General features: G+C 40.2%; 1 protein-coding gene across 1 annotated transcript in view; it reads right to left on the bottom strand.

Annotated features, from left to right (window-relative positions):
- LRIG3 (leucine-rich repeats and immunoglobulin-like domains 3) overlaps positions 1-11,192 on the bottom strand; it is a 55,166-nt gene extending 43,974 nt beyond the window's left edge. The window contains exons 1-2 of the mRNA XM_009880876.1: positions 11,024-11,192; positions 9,120-9,183 (exon numbers count right to left, since the gene is read on the bottom strand). Of these exons, the coding sequence (XP_009879178.1) occupies positions 9,120-9,183; positions 11,024-11,192 (233 nt within the window). The remainder of the gene's footprint in view (positions 1-9,119; positions 9,184-11,023) is intronic.
- Positions 11,193-25,491: the final 14,299 nt, after the last annotated feature.

Genomic DNA, 25,491 nt, shown 5'->3' with positions numbered 1-25,491 from the left:
GGGTTTTCCCTTGGCCGTCGCAGCAATGCAGAAGGTGCTGCAGAGGCCCCACCGGGTTCCCAGCCAAGCCTGGGGTCACTGGCATGTAAAAGGTGAGGTGAGGTTAACTCCTGCCTTCCGGGTCCTGCGCGGCGAGTCCAGACACCGTAATTAAGCCCATTATGTTCCCCACAGGATCCCAGCTCCAGAGGTTCAGGGAAGTGGGCAGGGCGTGCAGATTCCACATCTCTGAGGTAATCTGTGTAGTTTTAAGCGAATACCTATTGTTCAAGTTCCATATGTAAGCCCGGACCCTGCGATGGGTTCAGTTACTGTAAGGTTCGCCCACCCCGACTCGGCAGCAGCAGATGACAAACTGCTCATGGATGCTCTGCACCCTCTCCCGCCTTCATATCTCTGTGTTTCACCTGGAAGATTGTAGACATCTCGGACACAGGGAGCCTGGAACCTCAAAAGCCTGGCAGCTCTGCTGGCAAGATTTGCGAGGCTGAAACTTTGTCCCTGTTTTTATTGTTGCCGTGTGTATCTCGGGGAGGGCGCAGCTTAAATAAAAGAAATGGAACTCCATTTTAGTGAGGAATCGTGAATTTGCAAGACAAGCGGGCAAGTTCTGAGCGATGGCAAACGTTCACGTGCCGCTGTCAACGTGAGTGTTTCAGGTGCATCAGGTGTGTGGAGCTGTGTGGTGTTCCATCAGCCTCTGCTCCACTGACCACTGGTGCTCCTCAGGGAAATTTCTGCCGGAAAACGAACACGCACATGGCAGGAACACACATTTTTTCTACACGTAAAAGCAAGCGAGCAAAGAAACAAAACACAGGATAAAAATTAATTAGTCTATACTTACAAGCTACTTTCATTTATTTGTTGCAAATGAAAACCGTCTTGGCAGCATTGGCATGCCATAGTTGTTCGGCTTCCTTGCAGCCTTCTTTCTTTCAAAAACATTAGGGTGACATTAGATCAGCAAAGCCTGTGAGACACTGAACTGTTCTAAACAGCCAGTAGGACAGTGCCAAATTCAGATTTTCAAAACTATCCATCATTAGCCTCTACCTGTTCCCATTGCAGTCAGTGGGAAAGCTTCCTTCTGTTTCCCAGTTGTTCCACACCATTATACTAAGATACAGAGACACTTGAACATATTGTGTTCGTATTTAGGTAAAATATGCTATACTTTTGCGAAGCAATCAAAAATTCAAGAGGAAGACCTTCACGTTTATGTTGCTCCAGAAAATTGTTGAGCACCTTACTAAAAGTGGATTTACTAAACCTTTACACTACAGTTCCCAGAGTGCACAGCAAAGGGCCTCTTCTTTGGGAAAAGTGAGCTTGTCTTATCTGGAGCGTTGGCAAGGGCGGTGATTCACTAGTAAGTGGCAACAAGTCATTAAGCTGTCAGTTTTAACATCCAAGGGAAAGAAAAAATACAAACAAAGCATTTTGAACGTACTTTATGATCGCAGTCAATAATATACACAGAACATATGTGAACTATGGAACGAGAGAATCTGAGAAAAGAAAGCAGAAAAAAAGATGAACATGTTGAAAAGGGCAAGAACTTCTGGTTTTGTAATTTTGAAAACCACTCATGCAGACTTGGAATACTGTGCCCTTAGAAAAACCTAATGCATATTTAGTGCTAATTATATATGAAGCTGTTTTAAATTAAGCAAGGTAAATCAATTCAGAAAATTAATCCATTTGTCTTTGCAGCTTCTTTTCTCAAAATACTCAATAAAACATTTTAAAACGTATTATATATGAATTCTAAAATACTTATATGCTGTACTTCAGAGCCCATGACAGAAAGTCTTTCTTCCCCGAGGGAGATTTGCTCTCTTCAGAACTCTCGGGGATTAATTCTACACCTGATATGAATGCTGCAAGCGCTGGCAGCCCCCAAGCCCAGGGGTCTCTTCATCATTAGTTTTAGGTTGAGAATGCACCATGACGGTACATAAGCAAATACAAATGTCTCCTTCACGGGTTTGGCTGGATTATTTCTGCTCTAAGTAAGTTTATATCAAAACGAGAGAGGTCTCACGTTCCGTTGCCCTGTTACCTCCACATGTAGCAAGGGATTTCTGCCGACCCTTGTTTGGAAATGGCATTAGTGTAAATGCATATTCAACAGGATTAAGGGACTGATTTGGCTGAAACCCCACCAAAAATAATAACAACCCCCCCGCTTTAGTTCTGAGTTGGAATAATTCCCTCGTCCAGTTTTCCATGTAGCTGCACAAGGAAGAGGACTTATTTATGGTGGTTACGCAAAGACAGGCCCTTTCCACGACAGCCTGAATATAGGTCAGCCTGAGGGGATGCTGTTGAGGAGAGGGAAGCATGCTGCAGAGAAAAATTCTTGTAAAACTAGACCCTCAAGCTCTCTCTTTGGCTAATGAGATTGGTTTCCTCCAGGAGACTACCGAGCACAGTAGTCTGGGTGAGTTGGGGGTGGAGGAAAGGAGGTTGCACAGTGAACTGTAGACCCTTCACTGGGATGTTGCGGGTTGACTCTAATGGTGTCTTTTTCAGTCCCTGATTATTTTAAATCAGATAAACACCAGTTTACAGATTCAAGTCCAAACATATGTTGTTTAAAATATGCATTCACTTCAGGCAAAAGACACACCCAGAAGCTGTCTAAGTATGATTTTTTTTACATATCATTAATGCATTGAAATCAGGCACTGCTTTCAAGTAACCTACCTCCAGAAAAGGTCAACCTTAAATCAGGCTGGGTTTAGCAGATTATTAAAAGTAATTTACCTATTGCTAAATTAAGCAAAACCAAATTCAGATACTGTACATTTTCTGTTCTGAGTTAAAATTAGAACATCTTTTATAACACTAGTAACTTTAGCAGTTTGATTAATCCAAATTCAGGTTTTTTGGTCAGTTTTCAAAGGAGTCTCCAGCCAATACATAAGACAATTACATATAGCTGTATGTAGTTATGTATAGTTAAATCTGCAGGATTTATGTCAGAAGGTCAAGAGGAATGAACAGTTACATCTACTAAATGATTATGTCCATTAAGGCCACCTTGGGAATTAGGAGTCTCCCCATGCACTCCTGGATCACCAGGTAATCCAAATCTGTGTCTAGTATTTGTTTCAGATTTTCTACTTTTCATGGGTAAATTAAGTGATTTAGGAAGTGTTCAGCAGCAAAAAGCAGAAGCAAAGAACAACATTGCTTATGCTTTGACACATCTCAGTTCTGATAGAGTGAGATAGAAATCAATGGCCCATCTCTCTAGTTTCCTATCAGTAAATGGCCCTGTAGAGTATTGGCAGAATTAACGTCCTCTCTATTTATTCCTAAACTTCCCCAGTTCTATTTTATTTCTAGTCAAAAAAGATGTTTAAGACTATGTGGGAGAAGGAAAGGAAGAGTTCATCCGCTCAAGATCATCACTCCCTATTGCAGGTTCCCCGATTTAATCTGTTAAAAAAACTCAAAAACAAACATAAAAATCTTGAGACTAACAAAACTTTTTCTAAAGCCACAGCTGAAGAGAGAGAGAGAGGAACCGGTGAGACATAGCCTGCTTAAAAAACAAAAGTGGAGCAGGATATGCTTTTTTTTGTGGAGGCTGCTGGCATACACGGAGTAGCTTGCAATAGGCAATAGAAGGTTTTGCCTCAGGCACCTGTCTGGAAGTTACTAGAGAGTCCCACAAAAACTCCCTATTGGATGTAGAAGACTCCTTTCTTCACTTCGTGTGTGTAAACAAGAATCTCATCCAATATCGTGGAATGATTTTCGTGGAAATTACTCTAAATGCAAAGGTTTCCCACCCTCCTTTTCTTCTGCCCATTGGGTGTAGCAATTGGTATTACTTTTAGTTTATAATACCACTAAGACTTCATGAGCATTTATTTCAATTCCTGTGATTAACCATTGCAATTTCACTTGCATTTGAGGAAAACAATAAAATGTTCTTAAATAATTTACTAGTAATTGTGAATCTCCTCCTAATGTGTCGTAAGTCCACAGTGAATATCCCAAGGTGCATACGGAAATTTATTTTTGGTAGTAATTATACTTGACTTTATGTGATCCAACACTGAAACCATGAAACCCAAATTATGCATAATTTGAATGCACTGATTACAACCAGAAAAACCATATGAACTCTTTCTGAAAACTTTGCCTAGGGCAGAAAATGTTCAGCTTTTATAGAATTAATCCAAACAGTGAGTGTTTGCCTCCATTACAAATAAACTTAAACATCCTAAGGCAATCCACATTAGTGACGATTGTTAATGTCTTCAAGTCATGTCCTGCATGGGGCTAAGTGGGAAGTTAAGTGCATGATTGGAAGGACAATTAAACAATCAACATCTACAATGATGTAACTTCAAAGAGGAAAAAAGAAGAGTTAGTTTTATGTCATTAAGGAACACTCAAGTTGAAATGTTGTCAATTTAAATAAAAATAAGTAGATGTAATTTCAGGACGGTGCTACTGTAATAAAACACCTGCCAGGTCTGTTCTACTCGTTGTTTTAGTTTGTTGGGGTTTTTTAAATAATCTTTTAAAATAAGGAAACGTTTTGTGGTAAGAAGGATCAAGAAGTGGCCAAAACGGGGATCCAGAAGAGATGTTCCATCACAACTAGCGGCAGCTCTCCCAGACAGTAATGTCTTCAGCTTTTCCCTCTTCCCCTTCCTCGGGGCGGTGGGGGGGTTGCTGCACCTGAAGCAGGAGCACATGTTCCCTTCTGCAACAGGGATGGAAATTCCTGCCAGAGGAGAGACGGGGGTGCTTGAAGGCTGTATCCACTTAAATTGTCACGGGTAGATTTGGTAAGATTTTTGTCAGTATTTCGCAGCCCCCGATGTTAAGTATTCACTACATTTAGGTGTGTAACTCTCACTGAAGTCAACAGCTAAAAGAATCTCACAGTGAGAAATCAGTGGGAGTCAGGGCCTACATCTTTGAAGAATTTAGGTCTGATTGCCTGTTCCAGGGGAGGAACAAGCTGCAGCTGGGACTCATCTTGTGTAATTTCAGCAATTTGGAAGTTTGGTATCTATTCTAAAGCAGTTGTCTTGGCATCTTCTGTAGTCAGTGGAGAAAGACATATCCAGAGAGTGATTACTACCTTTCTAAAATAAGCAATCAAGGCATTTGGAATGCATCAGCCTCTGGAGGATTTTCTCCCTCTCCATCGATGAGAAAAAGCCTTATGACTAGTTTAGACTAGACTCTGGATTTTCAGATGACTCGCACTCTGTGCCTTCAAACATACACATTAAATAGCTTAAATAGACTAATATGTAAGCATATTTCTCAAACTTTTTATTATAGGTACCTTAAATGTCATTGTAACGGTAATAAGCAAGATTTCTTACAAATAACGAATTATAGGTTTTAATTTTATTATACCCCTGTAATAGTTTGCTTTGTTGTTTGCTGATGTAACAAGTTGTATTAAAGATTTATTAACAGATTAAATCTTAGAAGATTTAGTAAAACAGAGGGGAAGTGCTATGCTTAAGTCGAGTATCATGTACAAATACAAAATGAGGACCCTGTGGAAAAGGATCTAGGAGTGCATCACAAACTAATGAGTATGTGTCAACAATGAAACATCAAAGGCGGCATTTCTGGGGGATATCAGTTGGACTTTTCTGTGTGAGAGAAAGAAATAATGTTCTGGTGAGGGCTGAGATGAAGTACTCTATCCCATTGGGGAGTCAGATATAAAAGGAGGGGAGCGGGGAGGAGAGGGCTATGGAAAGCTGGTACCAGGCTGAGGAGGACTCAGGTTACAGCTGTCACAAAATAAACAGCCAGTGTCGCAGCACAGCAAGCAGCAGTCGAGATTTTGCACAAAGCCATCCCATTGCCCTGTTGCCGTCATTGGGAAACCAGGGAGTCACAGCAGACTGTAGTGTCGCCTGGACTCGCTCCCCCCTTTCTGCTGTCTGCTGCCTGTTGCTTTCCCAATTATTATATAAAACAAACTAAGCGAGCGCTGTCCCGGTAAGAAGTTGGCCAAACACGCGTTGCACCACTTCCACAGCTGCTCAAGCAGTTGCTTGCAATAGCCACGTTTGCCAATAAAGTCTGACTTTCTGAGCCGGAGCATCAAAGAGCCGTCTGGATCAGATGGCAGCAAACAGCCCACTGATCTGGATGGGCCGGGCGCCAGCTGTAGCCCAGCGGGAGTCGCAGCAAACACCACCACTGTGCACCAGCTGGCCAGACTGGTGAACACTGGTCTGCAATGTGCTCTTTGTATTGATCTTGTTAATATGGAGCTGGGAGAAACTGCAAGGGGTACTGGTATGAATCCTGTTCACGGCTCTGATGCTTTGGGAGAATTTTCTACAAGCAAAACTTTCAAATGGCCTCTTTTACATCTCTCACATTCTAGCAAAGTGGTTTGGGAACGCTCTGAAATGCAGATGACACCTTCCTAATAGTTCTGCTGGCTGCCAGCTAAGACTAGGTGTTTGGGGTTTGTCCATTTCCTAATGTCCGCGACACTTTTTCTATTGGCCTTCTGTGACTTTCTCGAGTGAGTTTTCTGCTAGGGCAAGCGAAGACAGCCATCAGCACACATTTTCATGAATGTTGTCTGTTGTGGAGTTTTTACTTTGTTGTTTTCCTTCCCGGGTTTGCAGCCTAGTCATCTCTCAGTTATTGCTCCCTCTCGTCGGCCTCTCTACGCTCTCTGATCTATCAAAGGAAATATTTAGCAGTGCAGAGAGTTGCACGTGTTGGATCTTGAAATACTTTTCTGGTTGTGAGCTGTCATCTCCATACAAGAAACTTCTGGTTCAGGGGCTCTCCTTGCAGTCGTGTTCTCCATTGCTGTTGCAGCTCATGGAGAGGAAATAAATAGGGTACGAGGGTGCGATGCTTTCGCAGTGCTACATGGCAAATACCTCTGGACTGTACTGACCTTAGCAGCAGGAAAAGCAACCTTCTAGAGAGAGACCAACACCAGTGTCTGCATCCAGCAACTTCTTAGGTGGATAAGGAGACACAGTGCCACAAGATGGGTTATTAGACGGCTTGGCCCACTTGTACGGTGTCAGAATCCAAGCATCCCTACCGCACGATCAGGCTGGGCACAAGTCTGGCAGCAGTGATTAAGAAACCGTGGCTTTTGCCGAACTGCAGATACTCGATAACTGAGTTATCCTCCGAGTGACTGAAAATCAGAAAAGTCTCCATAAGGTTGGCTGAGCTACTTCTACGGTATGAATTTCCCAGTTTTATGGGCAGGGGGAAAAAAAAAGCTAGAAACTAGAATAAACAGGAAGAGGTTTCCTGATCATTTTAAACTTTAGGAAAATTACTACTTATTTTAATCGTAATAAAAAAAAATCCACCAGTAATCCACCATGTTATCCACACTAATATTTTTCATTCTGATTTTTTGTTAGAAAAGAACTGCTAATGATAAAGACAAAATTACTTTCCTAGAATTTTGATAAAATCATATGCACGCTCACCGAGTGCCACATGTAAGTAATATTTCAGTTATCCCACTGATGTCACTGAGATGGAATTAAAAGTGCTGAAATTTTCAGTGATGGATATTTCACCGCAGCTGTGAGCAATGTGTTCCTCAGAGACTGTAATTCTCCCGGGGCAGTGTTAAACTCTTGGACTTGCATCTCATTAAAAATAATACAATTTAAAAATAGTGTCAAAAGAGATCTAGCCAAGAAACTTAGCCTTGTGTATATTTCAGTTTGTATATGTATATAAAATAATCTCTTAAATTATAAATAAATGTGCTTTTTACACATATATATGGCTGCGTGTCATAAAAAATAAACCATAAAGTATGTTAAAATAAAATCAACAAGAAAAGGCCATTCAGAGTTAAAACTAAAACCATAATCTCTTACATGGCTTTTGAATGTATGTTACTGTCTAAAAAATGGCAACAGTCACATATCAAGTGATAGGATTTTTTTTTATTATTTTTAGGTATAGCTGCCTGAATTCTCTTGCATTTTAAGTCTCTCAAACTTACTCCAGTGCTTTCCGATACTTCATTCTCTAATTTATTTTCTTAAACAAATGTGTTTTAAATTCGGTGTATATTTAATTATAAAACGTTAGAGCAACTCACATGAATAATTCTACCAGAGAAGATACTGCTGACTGCTTTGCAAGTGCAAACAACCCTCTGTTGTTGTCATTATTTAGTGGCATACCCTGATCTCCAGAGCTGTAACAGACCATTGTCAAAAGCCCTGATTCAGAAGAAGGTTCAGACACAAAAGGGAAAGCCTGGTGGGGTGTATGGTGAGAACCCCTTCCTGACCAGGACCCCTTGGTCAACTGCAAGCATTGGGTAACTATGAGTAGCCCAAAGCTGTCTTTAGCACTACTCCTCCTTCAGCAAATCAGGTGTGCCTGAGTAGCCATTAGCCTGTGACCTGGGTACCTTTTCATACCCACAGACAACTTTTCAAGTGGGTTGTGCAGACAGAGTATCCCTGCGAACGGTTCCTCATACCATTTTCTCAAGCAGGGGTGGCTTCAGATTTTCCCATCTGGTGCGCTGCCTGCTCAGACCTGCCTCTACCACCCTCTCCATGGTGTGAGCACAGCTGCTTGTGGTGCCTTACAAGAAGCCAGATCATGATTTTTTTTGTTGGAGTTATTTTTAACCCAGCTCTGTTCATTCGTTTGATTTGTCGTTTGGCCCCACAAACAGTGCCAGGTGCCATGGTGTGGACCAGGGAACAAGTGGCAAGGCATTAGGGGTCCTGGGTTCACCTTAAGCTGTTGTTACCAATGAAAACAACATATAAAAAAAAAAAAAAAGTGGCTTGAAGAATCTCATTAATGTGGTGGTAAATTGAGGTTTTGGGCACTGACATTAGAAACAGCCCAATCCCTTGAAATTGCAAAACTTCACTCTGCCTCTTCAAATGAATTCAGTCTTTTTTTTCCATAGTTATCTTTGTCCTTGAAACTGTGCTGGCTCAAATGTTGCCTCTCTCCACTGGTTTAACTTTATGCTGGATCAGATCTGATCTATCTGTAGCTTAAACAAAACTAGTAGAAGATACTAAAGATAGCATTAAACATCATACTGTCCAGTTTATCAGAATGTAATTGCGTATTCACACCCGACCTGCCTCCACTTCCATTTACTCCAGTAATGTGCAGGTCTCGAATTAATGATCATGGAACCTGCAGTACAAGAAAAACAAGCTCATTTTCATAAGCCTGACAGATGTTCATATTGCCAGTAAAAAATGTATAAGGGCTCAAACCCAGAAAAATAGTTGAAAGCGAACCAGGCAGCATGCATCAATGCTTGTACTTTACGTTCTTCTTCCATTTCTAGTGCTGTAGAAGCTTGTCTAAAGCCACATAGTTTGCATGTGTGCTACAGTTCTTTAATGCACGGGTTTTATCCTGCTTTCTGAATTTGAATTACGTGCAGTTAACGCTCAGACCCCATTTTTTTTTATTGTACATGTAAATTCATACACACGCACACATATATACATATACACACAAGTATATTTTATATGGACTTTAACTTTCTGCACACATGATATTTAACTTCAAGTACTGCGTTCATTTTTGTCAGGGGGAGTAGAGTAGGTTCCAAGCACAGCTAATGCAGCCTTCAGCTGAGACTATCTGTGGCAGCCTCAGGCTCAGCAGCCTGGCAGGAAAACCTGCAAATCCTGCTGCACCCCACGGCTTTCTGTGACTTGCAGTGCTGATGGAAACATCCTCTCTTCTGAGGCATTACAAGTTCCCAAATAAGGAACCTTCCCTTCGCTCTTTCACGCTCACCAAATTGTTACACAGCTGCAATTTTGAGTCTTTTTGATGCTAGACTTGGAATATGTGTTATTGCCACACATACAGTAAATAAGCATCAAGTAAGGGGGATAAAACTGGAGCTAATGGGCGCTTTCTTGAGTGACTTTAAAGAGGCTGGCGTTTCTCCCCATGAAAGAAACGGCTGGGCATTTCTCCCCATCAGAAAGACGCTGTTCTGTCCCATAGTTAATAGCACAGTGCTATCTCATAGTTTCTAACAGGGACCGTAAAAACGGTCCTCCAGCTGCCATGGGTCTGGTGAATTATTCTGGGAACGTATTTGGTCCATTCTAGGAAATAAAGTACAGCACTCAACACACTGCATCATGAAACCGAATTTATTTATTTGTTTGTGTATTTATTGATCTGTCATACCAGCTGGAAACTTCAGGAAAGATCAACAAAGGATCTGGAGAAACACTGGAGAAAAATGTATTAATTTTCATTTGTGGTCTCAAGGAATAGGCAAAAAGCGTTTTTCTGTCTATTGGTAATTGGTAAAGAACCTAAACACAACAAAGGACACCAAATAATAAATGCAACCTGGAGATATTAGAAATAGAGACAAGAGGTAATATAAGCCTCTGTTCTGCAGTTATATATATGCTCAATTTTAGAAGTGTGAGTGGTCTTTTAATTCCAGCGGACTACTCCCATACCTAAAGTCACACAGAGACATAAGAGCTGTGGGTATGTTTTCTGAAGGAGATTAATCGTATAAAAAATTAAATCGATATATATAGTGAATTGCACTCTGAAATTTGGATTGCAATAGAGGAGAATACTTAGAAGGCGAGAAAATTAACACAAGAGTAGGTGTACAAGTGAAAGATCAGGGAAGTACACTTCTGAGCTTGCCACGCAGCACAGACAAAAGGCTTAATCCTTCTTCACCCAACGGGACATTTGACATTTTCCTTTCATTAAATTCGTATAAAGACGTGGGTGTGACAAACCACTTAAAAGTTAAGAAGCCCTGGCAAATAATTATGTTTACTTGTGAGAAACAGGCAGAGTATTCCTATGTTACATTGAATAATAATTATAACCGGGCTTTTAAAAAGGTACTTATCTGCTATTTATTTGCTTTTTGAGGATGCCTTCGACCGAGAGATCACAAGAAGCTTTCAGGAGCCATTTCCCATGCATAGCACTAATTAGAGCTCTAAAGAGCACAACTATTAGCACTCACTTTCGCAAAGTGCGAGGCGATTTGAGATGCTGAATGCCCTCCATAACTCGCCGTTGAGGGTCATGATGGAGCGGGTGGGGTGGCGAGGATCCCGGCGGCTCTCGCGACCCGGGCGCTGTCGTCGGGGGGCGACAGGGTCCCTCCCGGCTGCGCTCTCACTGAACTCCATGGGAGAATAAGGAAACCGCTACATGAAGTGTTCAGCCAGACAGTACAGGCGGACAATAAATGTATTGCTAAGTGCTTTTGCCTTTCTGAAAATAATTATATTTGTACGATTACACACACTGCAGGTATTAATCACTTTTGATTTTTCAAATACCATTGTCATATATATATATCTCAGCAAGCAAAAGCATCCGCTTTACTTGGAAAGACTTACTGAAGGATCTTCACTATTTAAAAGCTGATTAATCAGCATATTAAAGGACACTAATCCTTCTAGAAAGTCCCTCAGTAATTACTTTTTCAGAGCATCACTGGCAGCTTCAAGTCTGTTTGTTCCTCTGAGCTCGGCACACCAAAAAGCTTTTAGTATGGCGAAATGTTTGCACTTTTTCGTGCCGGTTGAAAGAGGTAATAAAGATGTGTTTTAACTAAACAAATGGGAGACCTGTTGTGAAGTCTCAAGATGTTTATTGCCTAAGAAAGGAAAAAACTATATTTTGACACTTCTCTTTAGATGTTATTTCAATTTTAAATTAATTTAGGATGACTACAAGATATTGAAAGGAAATAGAATGAGGAAATTAGACCCAGAAAAGTTTTGAAGTCAATAGGGTGATTGTTAATATTAGGATTTTTAAAAATTGTAAACTTACAAGAAACTTTTTTTCTCTTTAAGGAATAGAGTAAAATGGAATAAAACCAATTGCATTTATCTACTGAAGGGAGGCATGATAAAATCAATTGCATTTGAGGACTGCAAGGGATTCACCCCAGTAGGTTTAAAGGGAACCTCAAGTAAGAATTGTTGAGAGAAAAAATTATTCTTATGAAAACCAATCCTATCTCTGGTTGTGCTGGTGGGAAATTGCCAACGAATGTGTTAATCTAATGTTTTACTTTCCGCCATTCTGCCACTAAAAGGGGAGGACCTTTTTTAGGGGAACAAGGTTTTGCATTTAAATAATGAGAAAAGAACACACAAACTTTTGGTAACAGAATCTTTTATACAAAAGAACACCAATTCAAATGCAACAACGGGTACCAGTAAGGAACTTGCAGTGCTTCAGTTCAAAGTAAAGGTAGTTTATTTCCCTGTTTCATGACCAAATACCCTATTGATCTGACAGAGGATGATGCCTGGGGAAAAAAAATGGAAAACAGATCATAAACCCCTGAGTCCAGAGGATGGAGTGCAGACAGGCAGATGCTCATTTGCTTCACGCAGGCTTTGTGGATGCTCAGAGTTTTGAAAGGATGAACTCATGGCAGGACTGAGGCCCATGTGCTTTAAAGCCAGTGATTACAAAGGAAACTTGTCAAAGCTGAACAAAACAGATATAATTCTTCCACCAAACATACTTTTCACATTCTTAATGGAATAAGTGAGAAAAGTTTCTTCCTTTGCTGTTTCTGATTTGAAATTCAGTAACTGAAGCACCAGGACACTTTTCTTCTAGAGTAAAAGACCCATTCCCCATTGCATGCAGAGTAAATGTGGTAATTTTCAAGCCAAGGCAGGTCAAAGGTATGAAACAGCTTAAAAAAGAGCTTTGTAATGGATGCAAACCTAATTACAGATAGCCTATTGCCTCTCCAAAATAAACACATAATAAAATAATAAATATGTAGTAATTACCTCATACCTGTGTATAATAAATCAGGCATTTCAGAGCAGTGACCGATGGTACTCTGTGGCAACCATGTCGCTTGTGGAGGTGCAAGTTCATTTCTGGGATAATTCTGTCAAATTTCAATAACAACAGAAGGTTGTGCTTTGCTTCTGTTTAGACATAGGTAGGTATTTCATGATTCTTTGATTCACAGGAATGAGGAAAGCTAGGGTCCGGTTTCGTGCCTGTTCTTCACCATGCCCAGTGTAGTCCCTGCAGCATCGCCACACGAGCTGGCTGCCACATGCTAAGACCACCACCCCCTGGCAGCTCAGGGCTGCAGGCAGGTAGAGTGGAAGCGAAGTTATCTGTGCCTCAGGCTTTGAAGCAGGCATTAACTCTTCCTTGGATTTACAGCTGGAAGTATGTAGGGTCAGCAGGGGAAGTTCCTGTGGCTAGCAGATGGGCTTCCTCTCCTTCTGCTTTCTGTCTCTGAAACTTTGTGTTATCCAGAGGCAGGAGCTTCCACAGAGTGAAGAGACATAAAGTCGTGGAGAGGCTATAGATTATCTGTAGACAGATCCAGTAGGTCTCAGTTCTGTCCCTTACATAAGCAGAAAAGACTGTCTTTGCCTCAGGCAAAATAGATGTTAGAAGTTGATCCAAATTTTACATACAGAAAAGTAAAATCTGTATTTGCAAAATAATTTTTAAGGGGATTTACTGATGTCCTCCTCTTCCCTCCCTCCCTTTCTCTCTCTCCCTCCTTCCCTCTCTCTCTCCAAAAACCTAAAAAAAATAAAGCACATACCTAAAAGTGATGTCTGGAACGAAGTCAGGCTCAGAAAAAAGGGCAAAGAGAGTTTATCTCTGCTTTAAGATAAGCAAGGACACTGTTCCACACATATTTTCTAGATTATCAACCTGGTAAATTCAGCTTCCATTCAGTCACATAAGAATGGCCTCAGCAGAGTTCTAGTATATAAGTAAAAACTCATTTTCCAACTCTGCCATTGACTTCGAATACACCTTTGAATAAGTGACTTAGGCCCACAAAAGCAGTCTGGTACCATAAATTAAAATTAAGTTCCTTATCCCAATTCTACTGTTATCAAAATTCTGCCTAGGTTTTGATTTCAGGTGTTCCCTAGTGCACCCTTCACACTGCTGGAGCTGAATGCTAGGAACAGTTTCTTATTTTGCAAGCAGCGAATTCACCAATCAAGGATTCAGAGATTCTTAAAGAATATAGTTTCTTGTAGGCAAACATCTGCAGCCAACATTTGAAAAACTTGTGATGACTTTCTCAACCATTTCCCTGTGTCTGTCAGCACCACCTTCATTGATTTCCTCATTTGGTTGCTGTAGATCTGCTTCAGTGTAACATAAATCCTAATACATATATAAATATTTTACTGTCTTTTAATACGGAATGCTCTTATACCATTTGTTTTCACCTCTGGATGAAAAAGGAAAAGTGCTAGCTGCCTCCAACATGACCATCAGCACTGTCTGGAGAATTTCATGGACAGACCCAGCGAAAATCCTCTCTTAGCACTAATGCAGAATATGAGGTCTGGATTGGAGATGTTTCCAAGATGCTCTTTTTGGAGAATGAACATCTTAATACTTATCCTTTTTCAGAGAAAATCTAAACAGTCCTCATTGCATACTGTTTATAACTTGTCCCCACTGAGTTAGTACGAGCTCAGAAGATACTTCTTGAACAGCTTTGCCAGAAGGGAACCTCTCTCCACAGCTTAAGAAGCAACTAATGAACAGGTCCAGGCTATATCCCTCCATTTGAGTTGTACATACAAGTTCTCTTACTATCTACTCTGGGTTCTCTGTGAAAGCCTTTCTTGACTTACTGGGGCCAGACATTATCAGTGTGCAGATGTTCTGGGAAGCCATCCTTTCTCTTCATGCCATCATGGTTTTACTAGTCTTTTCTACGTGGTTGTTTAGGTTCTACTTAATGTAGCCTAGAGCTTGCTCCTGATGTTGTTTGCTATTATCTAACGTTGTTTGTAAGTCTTGCAGAAAAATCAGAAGCGTTGGGTGTCACGGATCATTGAGATTCTTGTTAAGTTCAAGTCCTGGTCTTGGCCTAACTACATAGGAGAAGACCGATCACTGAGAACACTTAATCGCTTGCCTTGCCTACTGCAGGGCAATCTGCCATGTATCTCCCATGTTCTCTGTTGCAGTGCAGCTCTGGCTTCATACCATTCCTTGAGGGCTATATCCAGATCTGCTGACCTGAGTAAGTTGGCCTTGGATCTTTGGATCATTATTGTCCCCTATCATTTACTGCTCTTTTGTTCTGTTATTCATTTTTCTGCAAGAGTGTGAAACAAAAACATTGTTCTTTGACGCATCCTTTCCTGAGGTCCCCCCTTGAATGGTTGATAACTGCTGTAACACTCCAGGATGTCTTGCAACTCTGTCTTCATTTGCTTTCAAAGCACCTATTAGACGATAATTTGTGCTTAACTTCCCAATTGACACTGACTGATTTGTGTTCTACCGTGGGGCATGGAGGCCTGTTGTCTCAACAAGCCAGGTTTGCTACACATCTTTCAGAGATCAAAAAGAGTCTCTGCCTGAATTTGTATGTAAGCTGAGAACCAGTGCACACAAGTAGAAATGATGATAGGGAAGAGCAAAGAAGCAATAAGAAACTCCTGGTCAGCACATGGCGTTAGTGGTCTCAACACAATCACAGCAACCAGTTGACAGGCTTTTTAAGCAACACAGACATTTTTGCCTGTGACCTTCGTTTTGCCCTGCATCCAGCCCACTTCCTAGGAAATAGTGTACTAATCTGTTGCTATCTTGTAATTTCTGTAACATTTAATAATGAAAAGATCCATTACAGATCTTCTGGTTCTGTTGATTGCTGGACTGGGATTTTTTTTTTTCATAGATCTACATATGCTTGATTTAACATTTCTGCTTGTGAAGTAGCTGCTCCCCCAGCTCATCTCAGACATATCTCTTTCTCCACATGTGACGAATGCATTTGTGCTGACTTCCAAATCCTCTGAAACTACTGCTTTATCCCTGCCTTTTTAAACAAAACTCCATTTTGTAGCTTTGTCTATAATAGGGACTAACTTCCTGAGGCATTTGCTCCTTGAGACATGGCTAGCTCTGGAGTATGAACTTTTCTACTGTCTGCCACTCTCAACACTCTCAAAAGAGAAACAAAGGTATTGCATTTTGCATATATTTTCGTTTTTCACAGAGCTGGAAGAATACTTGTGTCCAGGAGGCATGCTTTGATGTGTATCTCTGTCATTAGTAATGCTGTTAGTGAGCTGTTCCTCACCCTTGCAGCATAATGCTAGCGTCTCAGTAACGTGAAATGTGCTCAGTCTTGCAGTATGCAGTGTTTTCTTTGTGATGGTTACTGGTGATGAGACCACGCATCCCACTAAGTCATCTCTTTCCAGAGAACACGGCCTTAGGTTTTCATGCGGTGTTAATGCAGCTTTGGGCAGCACAGTTCTAGCTGTCCTGTAGGGGTTGTGTACGTCAGGAATAACACTTTGCCTATGATCTGTTCTTGTGTCTCTGTCTGCTTTTACACTGCATAATTAATCGCCTGAAGAATGCATTGATTTCTCATAGGTAATTGCAGTACCTGAAAAGATACATCACCACAGTCTGTTTTCATTTTTTCTTGTGGGCATTGCACTCATGGCTTTCCATTTCTCACTGTCTAACTGGAATCCGATTTCTAAATAGGGGACATAATTTTCCCCCAGTTTGCTTTAAGCCCGGTACATCTATCTTAGCACCTGTGTAGGCATCTGCTAAAGCTTGATGCTGTGATCATGGGCTGCTTCTCTCCGACCTCTCTCCTCCAGTAATGAGAATGTTCCCAGCTGCTGTCTTGATTCATGGGAGTCCCCTTGGTGCCTGCTTCAGTTTACAGTGAACACCTTCTGGGGTTGGGATGATGTCCGTTGGCATTCATACCAAGTGTTACCTGCCAAAAAGTGTGGGAAAGGTTACCAGGTGGTGGGGTGGCTCATCTGGCCTGACAAACAAGAGCCCATTCTTGATATGAGCTGGTTGGGAATTTTCCAGTGAAACTTGCTTTATTGGAAAATGCAGAAACTGGTATGTATCAACCAGGTGGTGCATCTGGTCAAAGTGGTAGGCTTTGACCCACCACAGAATAGTCTGTCCGGTAACGCAGTGATGTAGAATATCATTCATACCTGTGCTTTGCTCAACTAGTTCTTTGCGCAACCCTGTGGATGTCTTAACCACAGGATCACTGAATGCTCAGTCACACCTCTCAGCCCCTCACGGTGCAGCTGCTCCAATTTGTATAAACAGGTCAGGAACTTAAATCCAGAGCTCTTATGCCACACTTACCTCTTGCAGCTACTGGCTGCTCTGCTATCTTCTTTATGCTTGTCTTGATCAAAAGCTCCATGCTGAAAATCTCCCCTTCAAAAGCTTTTTGTTAAAACTTTATTTTCTCTCTCAAGAAATATCTGAAACTGTGTGATATTTTCTGAAAACCATGTAAAAATCCTGAAGATCTAAAAATCCTGGATTGAGTCTATCAGTGCCCTCATCATTGGATGCACCGCTGTTTTCTAAATCCTTAATACGACATTAAGATATAATGGAGTTATGGTTTCCATACTTTTAATATAGGTCATTTTTTTCTGTCCTTGTTTTGCTTTCCACAATATGGAATTGTGCCAACCTAGCCAAGACATTTGCAGTCAGACTGTCTCTGTCTTGTGTTCCTTTATCCTTGCTTCTTCACTAGGAATAATTTCAAACTGGAAACTGAGGAAGGAAAGTTTGCTCCCTGATTGAAACAATTTGAGTTATTTTCACAGATAGATGAAGAAATCTTCTCATTCGATAACAGTAATATTTGTTAATGTCATCACTTCCAGACTGATCCATAATACTTTATTCTTACATATATGATGTATTTATAAGAGGTACTTTCTCTATCATCTTCTAGAATATGAACTGCTGCTGACAGAAACTCAGGAAAACCAAATATAGTGAAACTTTTGGGTCATGCAGTAAAATATTTTCTAATTCCAGAGGAAAGAGACAGACGTGCCTTTACTGTGGTATATGAAACTGTAACATACAGCAGTAATGATTCCATTTTCCATGCAGGATGTTTCCAGGACTTTGCTCTTTCTGGGGGTAGCTGCAGTTCTCCGATGGAACTGGCAATTTTGATTTTTTTTTATATTTTCCTGGTTTTGTTGTTTTACTTAACGTAAAATGACTTATTCCAGAACAGAAAATATTGTCTCTTTTTCTCTGTGGAAAACATAACACTTCACATTTTCTTTAAATTTGGAAACACTGAGCTGTTACTTGAACTCGTTTAATAAAGGGAATTTCTGATACTGGAAAAGAATAACTCTGGAAATATCTTTCTCTCTGCAGTAATCTTTAAGGATTTAAATTGCCCAAGATACTCATACTTTTGAAGTACCATTAGCATTTTCACTTTTCAGATTTCCATTTGTGTGAATATGAGAAAACGAAGGAATGCCTTTCTCTGGTTTGTTCCTTTGCAGAATTTCAGTGCCTCTTTGCTTCAGCTCTGTTCTTTTAGCTCTATTTGCCCGTGTAACTTAAAACCAAGATGGAAGTGAATGGTTTGAAAGAAAGATATTTGCTTAACAGCTAGTGGCTCCAGCTAAAAAAATCTGCAGTGTCCCATTGTTCTCACGCACTGGGTGAGGCAGCCCAGGTTTGACTGCAAAGCTTATAAAGCACTGGGTATTTCTTGTTTAAAGTAGTTACTTTTTTGAGTCTTCTGCTGTGATTTTGGTAATGTTTTTGATGCTTTACCCTGTGTTTTCCTAAATAAATGAAATTTAGAGGACTGAGGAGTCCTTCTTCATGTTTGTCTGTCAGATCATCCCCTACTATTTTGGAACCCACTATCAGTTTTAACTGAGACAGAGGACCAGCAGGCTATATGCCACTAATTTTCCAGAAAATAGACAGAAGAAGAGGAAAGGAACCATTCTGAATGCAGCAAAGAGAAGAGTTGAGGAAGTAGTTTACATTTAGTGATATGGCAGAACTCACAGAGGGCGATGCTGTTAGACACTGCTCAACAGCATCCTCATCTTCTGAGACGGAGAACATGGCATTTGCCTCAGTTTAGAACGTTTCAATATGTCATCATGTCAAACTCTCACTACAGTCAACAGGGAAAACATAAGCGCTTATGGAGCTAGACTCCATTGATTTTGTTGACTAGATTTCCAGTAATCATAAGGAGTGCACTTTTGTCTCCACTTTCCCTGCTTTAGTTCACGTTGCAGGTATATTCCAGGAATGTGCTCAGAAGGCTCCAGTTGTTTAATGGGCATTCAGTCCACAGAACCAGACTAGAAGGAGTACAAAATAAACACTTCTGAAATACATACAGCACCATCTTGCATCTACTTGTCCACACTATTTGCTTACGTAGCGTGAATGTAGAACACAGGTTTTTCTTTAATAAATTATTGCAAAGGAATTCTTTTTGTGCGCTCTTTGTGGATAGATCATGTCAGCTTATGAGCAATGTGTAATAGTCTTCTGCTGTGTTCATTCTACCTAGCGTCAGGCAAATCAATTGCAGTTAAACTCTCAGTATCGGGTAATTTTCCCATTTTCTATTGCTCTGCTGCAATTGCTATAGCAACAGAGGGCATGTTAAAGTAGTCCAATTAAAAAGATTTTAACCACTTTCTTTTGTCTAACTGAATTTTATGGTAACAAATTTGAGGTCCATTTATTATAACTCTTCCAGTATTGCTACTTGTAACAGAATAATTATTCTAGTGTCAACAGTGTTTGGTTATGGTGTGGAAGAGACTTTTCCACCATAAAGAGTCTGAGGTTTGTTATCTTTTTCATTCAAAAAGAGACCCCAGGGTTTTTGCAGAGCTGATTTTTGACTGTTTGAAATCTCTAGCTTGGGTGGCATTCAAAGCTACACACTGAAAGTAGAAGCCTAAATTTGCTACAGTTAATGTAACATCTTAAAAGAGTTATTAAAATCACTTATCTTAGCCTCCATTCTCACACAAGGAACATATGATGGAGAAGGACCATCTGGCTCATAAAGTCCATTCCCTTGCACGCTGCTGAACATAGATTTGCTAAGCCCCTAGTTTCCTAGTCCTCAAATAATTTTTCTTAGAGTCAAATGTTTAGGCTCTTGTGAAATCGGTGACCTGAATTTTCTCTTCTTTCTATGGAAGAGATGCAGATGCATAGTTGTCTATATATATAGCCACAAGTCTTGTACGATCCAGGCATGGGTCACCAAAGCTTTTCTTGTTAGTTACCGCCACTGGCAGCACGATGTCGGGATACATCCCATGTAGCAGTGGCAGCTCCACATCCTGTGCCGCATGTATACCAACTTCAACACATGTCACTCAGGGATTGTGTCCATACTGCAGCTTGATTTATGCTGTGCAGTGGGAAAAAAAAAAACTACTTTCAGGTTCTCTGGTGCAAATTTATAATGATTCCACACATTTCAAAAGAGGAAAAGAGTTGCCAGCACAATTTGGAGCAAAATCTGGTTCTTTGCCCTTGTAGTAACACCAGAATGGCTCGTGTTTATAAACTTGTTTGGAAAAGTCTGTTGCATTAAAGATTAAGTTACATACAGTGTGAGTAATGTTCTGCATATACCAAATACTCCTGTGGGCTTGTTAAAGAAAACTAGTCAGGAATTCAAGCAACACATTATTTTGACATAGAAGATCCACTGGTAGGAATGACAAAGAAGTAAATAGCTACCCAGTTCATTTCTTTCATCATAGAGCTTTTATATTTCTCCTGATTAAAATGGGGAGGGTCAAATCACTGGCCTTGAAAAGCAATTAGAATGTATAATGAAAAAGAATTTAGGGAGAAACTTATGAAAAGAAATTATTTCTATTATCTGTTCTGAAATCTCCATATTTTTCTCTATTGTTTTCCAGTTTTCATTACTACTTTTTCCTGGAATAAGTTCACTTGACTCTATACCTCTGATGAGCCTATGTTGCTGTTACTGATACAATAAAAGGTCAGAAATATCAGAGACCAAATTCATTATTTAGACTGTTTGCTTCACTTGCCCAGTCCATTTATGTGGCAATCTCACCACATGCACATTGTGTCATTACAGGTAAACAAACAAGCTCCTCTCTAGGTCAAAACATATGTTCAATTATGCTTGCATTTCAAAATAAATGATGTGTTAATCTTTCATAGCCTTTTAATTTAATGTGGGTTTAGTCAGTTAATAGCTTCAATAGTAAAAAAGAGATAAATATATGTGGAAAAACTGGTTAATATGAAGTCATGAATACTTTTGTAAACTGTCTTTGGAAACATGGAGTATATCGTAACTGAAATTGTTCTTGTGTCACTCACATCATTTTCTCTAAAAATGAAAGCCTTAAAAAAACCCCCCAAACAGTAGTTCCTCCTGCCTAAGTAAAATAGACTTAATCTTCATCTCTGAACATCCTCTGTTTGGTACAACCCTAAGAAATGGTCTGTGAAGCTCGTCCTGAATTCTTCATCTCAGGCAGTACAGTTGTGATGAGTCAGCTCTGTCACTGAAACCATTTCTGGACTCTATGCATTGTGAACTGGAACAAAGGACTTAAACCACTGGAAAAATTGTTGAAAAGGTAAAATAAAAAACCTCTCCTCATATTCTGTATTGGTTTTGCATCTTAATTTCTTGTCTGTAGTCTACCATATTTCTCTCCTAAAATCCATCCTTCCCTGTCAGCATGACCCTATCTCTCTGCATGTCGTCACCATGCTTCTTTGCTTATCATCTATCAAGAAAATAACATTGTGGTTAGCTTCTGAAGGGTAGAACCTCTTAAGACACCCTCTGTATGCATTTCATACTGGATGCTGCTTGTGGGCTCCCCTGCATTCCTTTTGGTTTCAGCTACTGCACTGTTTTCTTTCAGAATATTGAAAGATAATGTCTGATTCCAGCCCTCTTCCTCGAGGAAAAAAAAATAGTAAATTGAGTTTCCTAGTTACTCCAGATCTAATGTCAGAGAAGCACTTAAGTCACAAACTCTTCAAGACCCAAATATCCAATCCGCAGGCTGTTAATGGAATGCCAAGTGAGAGTAAAATGAGCTCGATTTATCCTTTTGATTAGTGTGCACTGACATAAGAAACTGGATTGGAAGATCATTCACTTTATCGGATGGATTTTTACAACATCTACCACTTCTCATTTCAGTGTGTACAGAAGTACCTGGATTTTTCAAGATTTCCCCTGTGCCAAAGTCCTTACTGATAATAACGATAGTGGGTAGGCACTGACCTATCTCGATAACTTTTTCTGTTCCTTTCAGAGCCTTATGATTTTGAAAATCTGAATTCAGATCTTCCAGTAAAGCATATTTGTCCATACAGCTATTAGATTATATCCTTGTAAAGTAGCAAAAATATTTTAAATATTGTTTGCAGTATTTTGAAGGGAAATAGAATGTGTAAAGAAATTGTTCCAATGCTCAGTGTTTTCAGTGTTTGGAATTATTTCCAGGACCAAAAGACCACACTTAGAGGTGCAACCCCAGATGCGTATCAGAGCCTAGGCTCCACGTCATGTATTCTGACTACTTGGAGAATATTGAAAAGACTTTCTTGTTCTTTGTAGTAATACACAGTTACATTTCTTTCTCGTGCAATGCAACAAGGGTGTTTTAAAGGAAGAACAACCAGAGATTCACTAATATTCAAAACGAACATGAAATATGAACTGGCAAAGTCTGTTAAACAGATGATAGAGCAACCATATATTTTACTTAAAATACTGTCACTGTATGTATTAGACTCCTGTGTTTAATTCATGGAAACATTAATTACAGTGCTAAACTTCTCCTGACAGGCAAAGTATAACAAGTCTTCAAATAATAAAACACACCTAATTTCATCTCAACCCCTTTTCTATAAGCAAATGCATGAGTGTGTCTCCAGAAGTACACAGTCTCATCTACATGGAAGCCTAAATATTTAAAATCAGAATCTCTATTGAGGGGGAGGGTTACTATAGAGGGACTTGATCTACAGCTGCTGTTTAATACCAGCCAACTTAAATCTTGTGCCAAAAATGTCTAGTGTTTGTTTTCTTTTGTGAAGAAGCAGATGATTGTCCAGATGATATCCAGATGATTAAAAGGAAGCTGAATCTGTATCCTATCAAAGCCCCTCTGAAGCTCATCCATAATTTCTCCTTTCTCCCACTATATATGCTTCTTTCATCTGCAAAAAGTTACAAAAGTTTCAGACAAACCAGAGACTGTTCATTAAACAAAAAAGAACACAGTAGTGTACCAAAACTAAATCTCTACAGTACATTGTTAGGTGATCACTACCCAACACAGTAAGTATCTTCCTTGCAATGACAATTATCCTGCCTTCTATCCTACTTCATAAATGACCCCAGAAACGGTGGCTGATATAAATATCTTTATGGTCTAGGCCAACATTTGTAATATTTTACCATTAACCAAATAATAGTGCATTTGTAGTAAATTTGTTTGCCAGAGAAATCTTTTTTATGAGGCCTATTTTCAAAGACCAAAGTCTTCAAATCTTGCTCTGCCAAAGAGATGAGATTTCTGCAGTGGAGAACAGATTTTTTGAAAAATTGTTTTAAATTTATTTTTAGGGGCCACAACACTAATTGAGCACCTTAGAATATCCCCTGCATACCTTCTATGCAGAATAGGCACATCAGTTGTATTTTTATTTTATGCTTTAACAAATTCCACTTTAGAGTTCTGTGTAACTTACAGGAGACGCTAATTTTGTCCAAGTTTTGTCTCCATCAGTGTAAATAACTACACTATGCTTCCTTTATTGAAATAGGCAATTTTAGAGCATGGTTCATCTTGTCTGTTTTAGACAGTTACTTTAGGATGGGATGGATCACTCTTTGGACTCCATTTATTATATACACAAGATATTAAATTATTATAAAGGGACCTTAAGCATATAGATGTCCCATTGACACCTCAGTAGGATCAAATGATAGATTTTAATGCACACTCCATTCTGTCTTCCATTACCTGACCTCACAGGAGAAGAAATATAAAAAAAAAATTCCTCACAGAATTTTATGAGCATCTCTCACGTGGGCTGTTCAGCCTAGAGAAGAGAAGGCTCAGGGGAAGGTGTCTTATCAATTTGTACAAATATTTGAAGGCAGGGTACAAAGAAGAGGGTATCTGGCTCTTTTCAGTGGTTCCCAGTGACAGGTCAAGAGGCAATAGGCACAAACTGAAACACAGGAGGTTCCCTCTGAACATCAGGAAACACTTTTTTACTGTGAGGGTGACAGAGCACTGACAGAGGTTGTCCAGAGACGTCACGGAGTCTCCATCCTTGGAGACATAGTCCTGTTCAACTGGATCTAGGTGGCCCTGCTTGAGCAGGAGGGTTGGACTAGATGAGTTTCAGAGGTCCTTTCTAACCCCAACCATTCTGTGATTTTGTGAAACTGCATCTGGATTTGATTAATTATATTTAAATAAAGATGTTGCTAATTTCAGGCTATTTAAATAATACATAGGATTTTTGAGGGTGCAATTTGGCTTTACAGAAAATCCTGTTATCCCTCAACTTATGCTCCTTCTACTCCTCTTGCATAATCACCGGTATTTTGGCTGACTTGAGTGACTTGTTTGCCTCTTAGATGAACTGGTTCAGCTTTCTGGGTCAGGAGCATGTTAAACCTGTGGGAAAAAAAAAAAAAAAGTCTTTCTCTTCTTGTTTAGCTTCTTGAAGCGGCTCATGTGTGACACATTTAAGCATCAGCGGTGTAGGGGAATACACAGCCAATGGCAGAAGGTGGTAGATCCCTTCCTTTACCTATTGTCTGCAACGTCAAACTTCATCCTAAGAAAAGGAACAGCTGAAGGAGCAACTGTGCAATTTTTCTGTGCATCCAGCTAGATTCCGTGTGGTCAACAGTGCTGATGGCAGCATATGGATCTAGTAAATGGGTATCAGCATTTCACTGTACCCACTGGTAAAAGACCATGAGGTACTTGTGATCAGTACTTAATGTCTCAGTCTGGACCCACGTACTCCAAATCTCAGCCCAGGTTGGCTGGAATCTTCTTAGAAACCTCATTTGGATAACTTCATTCATTGACTTCTCTAAAAATAAGGTGTCTGGTTTTGCATGATTTCAGCATGAAACCAAGCGAAACTCAATGGTCGCGATTTCGTTTTGCTTAGCGGTCCCGGGTGCGTGGGGGTCTGCGAGCGGGAGCTGGGGCCGGCGGCGCAGGGAGCGGGGCAGAGTGGAGGGGGATAGAAGGGAACGGAACACGCAAATGAACCATATAGGCAGCTCCAGTCTTGCAAAGGGAAACTGCAACTCACAGGCAATTTAGCTAGTACAATTTATTCTAATTTATTAGAGTAAACTACATATTAGCAAACATTAACAAATCAGGGGCAGATTTATGGCAGGGAAGGCTACTGTGCTAATGAGTGGCCCCCTCATTAGCATTGCCTGGAGCAGCATATGCTCTCTCTCAGCCTTTCCTTACCACATTTTCCCATTACCATCACAGCAGAAACAAGCCTTTCATATCCTGTAATCTCTGACTGCGCGGAACCTTGTTTGGAAGCTAAAGA

This window comes from Charadrius vociferus, unplaced genomic scaffold (assembly GCF_000708025.1).
Source record: "Charadrius vociferus isolate BGI_N301 unplaced genomic scaffold, ASM70802v2 scaffold52, whole genome shotgun sequence".
Lineage (NCBI taxonomy): Eukaryota > Metazoa > Chordata > Aves > Charadriiformes > Charadriidae > Charadrius > Charadrius vociferus.
This window is presented reverse-complemented; position numbering and strand designations above follow the sequence as displayed.